The 4,951-nt window shown below is 50.2% G+C and overlaps 1 protein-coding gene across 1 annotated transcript; it reads right to left on the bottom strand.

Moving 5' to 3' along the window:
* Positions 1–79: 79 nt before the first annotated feature.
* J4E82_011686 (uncharacterized protein) lies at positions 80–1,538 on the bottom strand (the record flags this gene model as incomplete). Its single annotated transcript, XM_051737881.1, has 3 exons — positions 80–754; positions 917–1,290; positions 1,348–1,538. Coding segments are annotated over 3 exons (1,240 nt in total), but the record flags the coding sequence as incomplete, so codon positions are not given.
* Between the last annotated feature and the right edge of the window lie 3,413 nt (positions 1,539–4,951).

Genomic DNA, 4,951 nt, shown 5'->3' on the forward strand with positions numbered 1-4,951 from the left:
TAATCGATGGCACCTTTCGAATAACGAAGCGATGGGAATATCTCCGCGATGCACTGATGACGATCTTTAATGTTGATACCCGTGAGATGCTGGAAGGCCTCGGGAAGAGCTCTTGCCGAGCGGACCCATATTCCGTACTCAACATCGGATTGATCCGACTTTTCGAGATGTGCAAACGTGTCAAAGAGATCCTGATCATCTAGACCGCCATAGTAATAGGTAAGTGACGTGAGCGTGATGACCACATCCGGATGACTGAACTCGGACCGGGGCGACGGACTGTCTTTCGAGCGGTATGGCACAGCTAACTGGGTTTTTGGTTTGCGGCTGGAATCGATACCGTAATTGACCCTCCATCGCTTAGACTTTAGCGCAAAGCTTAGCACACCACCTGCAATGAGACCCCGCAAGAGGAGCAGCGGGCCTTTGGTAGTTTCTGTGAAGAAATTTTCCTTTTCAACTGCGTCAACGTCTGCAGGGGTGAGATTACGCTGGCGGATGTAGCGTAGGATAGTCCGTCTTATCTTGGAAGGCTGCCGCGCTATGAAAAGAAGACCTGAGATGCCGACCGTGCATATGTGTTCGGAGATCAGGTCCAGTAGCTTTTCTTCTGCATCACCACGGAGAATGCGCGTGCGAGGATACTGTGACGCCTGGTGTTTGTTGAATTCAATCGAAGAGGGAAACATTTTCTTGACATCGGCGGCGTATCTGGTGACCAATCCCAAGAGTGAGTGGATTATGATCCATCTGTCTGGACTGAGCTGTATTGGCGCTTGGGTACCTGAAGATAGGTCAGTATGAGGACTCAAGACGACGTAAACATGTGACGCCGCGACTTAGCAGGCTGATACTGATCAATCCTTTTAGGTAGACACAGCGAAATTTAGCAGTGACAGTTGGTTGCGGCACGTACCCATTGTGTACACCAACTCAAACTTGACACTGAAATTCTCGTCACTTTCATCGACAACGTCCCGGGAGTGTGTGTCGAAGAAACGCTGAGTTGGCAAAAGTGACCTTGCTACGTCAGGCTGCCCGCTGAGGAGGCACTCGATGCCCATAAGCTTGAAGGACAAGATGTGTTCAGGTTGGACGAGCAGAATACCGCGGTTATCCCTGCATTCTTGTAACATCTCGCCAATAGCATCAGCTTCGGAGGGACTGAGTTTAAGGGCTCTAGAGAACGGCATATGGTAGATTCTCCTGTTGAGCAGCCCGCCGAGCTTTGCGACCAGCATTTGAAACATCTGTCGTGACTGCGACTTTGCAACAATGACTCTGACAAGCCTTTATCGGCGGGAGTCAGTACGGTGGAAGGTATACAACGCGGACAGGATCACTCACAAGTCGCCTTGAGCCAGATAGGCAGCGATGATCGGGACGACGACGGAGGACTTTCCCTCTCCCATGTTGAATTGCATAACGGAGTTTGCATGCTTTGGTGGGCATCGCATCCGTTTTGCGATTTCTTCCTGCACCTCGCGGACTAGTAGACCACTCTCGGCCTCAACCAGCAACGTCTCAGGAAACTCCATGGGTTTCCAATTCTGGTGCCCACGGTTGTACAACTCTTCGGCAAACTCCTGTGGGTGAAGAGAAACTGCCAGAAGTCTCCTGGCGCGCTGGAGCTGGGTCAAGGCAAGACCATACTGAATGACTACTACTTTCCAAGCCTCAGTCAGGGTATCGAAGCGATCTCTATTCAACTGACGAAGCCAGAATATGGGGGAGACTCGGGGTGATTGGCCTATTTTGGCCGCAACCCCATCGCCTGTGTGAACAAGGTTTTGTAGGAGGGAGCTCGTATCATCGAGATACTGCTGGCAATCCTGCACGTATCTCTCCACGAGCCTGCAGAGCTCGCTTTGTGTCATGTCCGCACATATTTGGGGTGGTTTTCTGTGGAGTGCAAGCGAGTCGCAACTTGCGTATAAGTCCAAGAGGTAATCCTTCTCACGTGGAGACTTTGCACCAGGTCTAAGCTTTTGGAAAAGCGACGTGAGCCGCATCCTGGCTTGATCGATACTTTGATCTTCGGCTCGCTGCTCCGTCAATTTTGGGAGCGGCGTCGGCAACATTGACAAGCACAAGTCGGTAGGGCTCGATGCTATACATCATATTAGTATGGTGTGTGGGAGAGGATGACGTTAAGAAGTTGACGAAGCGCACCCAGTAAACGCGTATCCGAGTTGCCTGTAGTGTACCGTGCTGGGGTAGACTTACAAAATGCCGCTGATGCCGGCGCCTCTAAGCTGAAGATGTCTTTGACACTGTAGAAAGAGGATTCATGTATATCTCCACAATTCTCGCGCACATAAACGACGCGGTTGTCTCTGATCCTCAAAGGGTCAACATCTTGTCGTGCCAGAGTCGATGAGATGTTCTCAAGGTATCGATAAAAGCAACGGTTATCGTACCAGATTTTGAACATGCGCCGAACCTCCGACATAGCCCTCTCAGTATCCAGGTATGTTTCCGCAAACTGAGTACGTGGTGTACTTGGTATCTCACAGGGCCACTGGTTGTGGAGTGCGCGTGCGAAGGTCTTGACAGCGTTGCTCTGATGCATCTCAAAGAGTGTTCTTCTTCTCCTGTCCCATTGCCAATTCTGCTCGCCGGGCAGCTGTGGTAAGTCATACTCAGGACAAACTTCGTAAGGTTGATATATCTGTACCAGATTCTGAATGGTAGATAAAGCAGGAGAATCTCCTTCTGCTAAGTCGAAGCTGGCGCCCGAAGGAATTTCGATTGGTGCTAGATCAGAGCAATTATAGAATGCGGCCAGGGCTTGGATGACATCCATGCTGTTACAAGGCAACAAGGAATGTTTCTTCTTTGATGCAGGTCGCATAAAGAGAGACCATCGGGCGGACACGATGGAAGAATGTGGATCCAAGGCGGGGCCTGGATCACGTGACAGGGATGGCATCCCGCCAAGACCTGGCCTCCGGGAGGCCAGTGAGGATTGGGAAGCCACAGTCCTCCCGTACCTCCCTCTTGGAAGGGAGGACAGGGAGGACAAGTACAGATTGCAATGGGTATAAAGGATGGACGAATTTCATTATTACACTCGTTGTGGTCAACTCAAATAGTTCATCTCTCACACAGATTGTCAACTAGTTATTCTATCGTTTATAGAATTGGTGTTGTTTATCCTTTGGTTACAACGATAACTCTTTTCCACCTGATCATTCCATACGATACCTCACGGACTACCGCTTTAGTCTATCTCGCCTTAGTACGGATCGAGCTTAGAGAAGTATAGCCTAACCCCGTGTAACACATGTCTGCGGATTCCGCAAACGCTGCAGTTGACAACCAAATCATCAGATCGAACTTGCTATAATACGAACGCGTTGTCGCAAGCCACGAGTGCAGGTTGCACCACATGTCTGGAAGGAAGGAAGATGGCTCCGCGAGCCATGAAGCGTTGTAACGAAGCGTGGGTGGCTCTAATACTGCGTTGTGACCTCGGACTATGGCATCATGCAGATGAATTGTTCGAAGGGAATTCAGGAGGCTATGCGCATGGACGGGAGAGTGGAGAGTAGCCTGCCTGCGGAAAATCAGTTCAGCGGCAACAGCACCACGCGGTCCCCGTTGCGGGTCGGCAACGCTAGCTCTGACTTCATAACCCTGATCAAAAGTAAGGGTATGGTATTCTGCGCCAAAGCCGTCAACGCGGACATACGATGTTCTTATCATGTCTCTCTCAAGCAGGTGAAGCTTCAGAAAGTCTAGCTTCGGTGGATCTACATAGATGTCGCTAGAATGAAGCAGCTTCGTTCTCTTTGATATGGAGAATAGTCTGTCGACCGCCATATAGAAGCCGGGGTGCTGAGATAAAGAGGTCAGGTTTTTGTCCCAATGGACCTCTTGCATGACCTCCTTATGAGAAGGATAGAACATCCGTCCTGGTGTCAGTCGAGCGATAGACTTGAGAAGACCAATATTGGCCGATGTCAGCACGTCGAAGGATGATACTGCGCCTGACCGTAAGATCAGTAGTGCAGCCTCAGTCCCAGTATGGCCGGTCAGGACGTCTGGCAGGCAGTGCGAAGTAAGTGCATGAAGGTAGCACAGGAAAAGCTTGCTCTGCAAACTTCCGTTGTCTATCAGCCGTCCCAAAAGCTCGTCTATCTGATACGCGTGGGTCGTGCAAACTGTGTCCAATCTAGTCGAAACGGAAACATGACCCGTCGTTGTCCTTGAATATGTCACAACGCCTTCTGGTATGAGAGCCAAGCGATGCTCGATTCCGTGTTCAGCCTTCAAAACAAGTACGCTGGCCAGTCCAGACATCGTGCCCATCCGCTGATCGGTATCGATGACCATTCCCTTGTATTGATGCGATGTTACACGGGGTTAGGCTATACTTCTCTTGACTCGGTCCGTACTAAGGCGAGGTAGACTAAAGCGGTAGTCCGTGAGGTATCGTATGGAATGATCAGGTGGAAAAGAGTTATCGTTGTAACCAAAGGATAAACAATACTAATTCTATGAATGATAGAATAACTAGTTGACAATCTGTGTGAGAGATGAACTATTTGAGTTGACCACAACGAGTGTAATAATGAAATCCGTCCATCCTTTATACCCATTGCAATCTGTTCCTGCCATCCTGTCCATCCCGAGTGTGAGGGATGTTCGTGATGGTTCCGCCATCCCAAGTGGCTCTGCCATCCCGGATGGTTAGCCTTGGCGGGATGTCAGTCACGTGATCAGCGCCCCGCGTTGATCGTTACCTTCTGACGTGGTCGTCGGTTAGCGTTCCGCGCCAACTCCTTCATCAAGGGTGGAGTTCCTTTTGTTGCTTGTAACATGCGAAGAGATCTTAGAATCACCTTGCTTATGACGGAAGCCTAGTCGTCGCCGGGGAAGCTCTATGGAGAGGACAGAAGACTTTCTAGACAAGATATGAATGTGCAACGGAAGCTCCAAAGGCGAC

This window comes from Alternaria postmessia (genome assembly GCF_024291825.1).
Source record: "Alternaria postmessia strain BMP 2775 chromosome Unknown scaffold_293, whole genome shotgun sequence".
Taxonomy (NCBI): domain Eukaryota; kingdom Fungi; phylum Ascomycota; class Dothideomycetes; order Pleosporales; family Pleosporaceae; genus Alternaria; species Alternaria postmessia.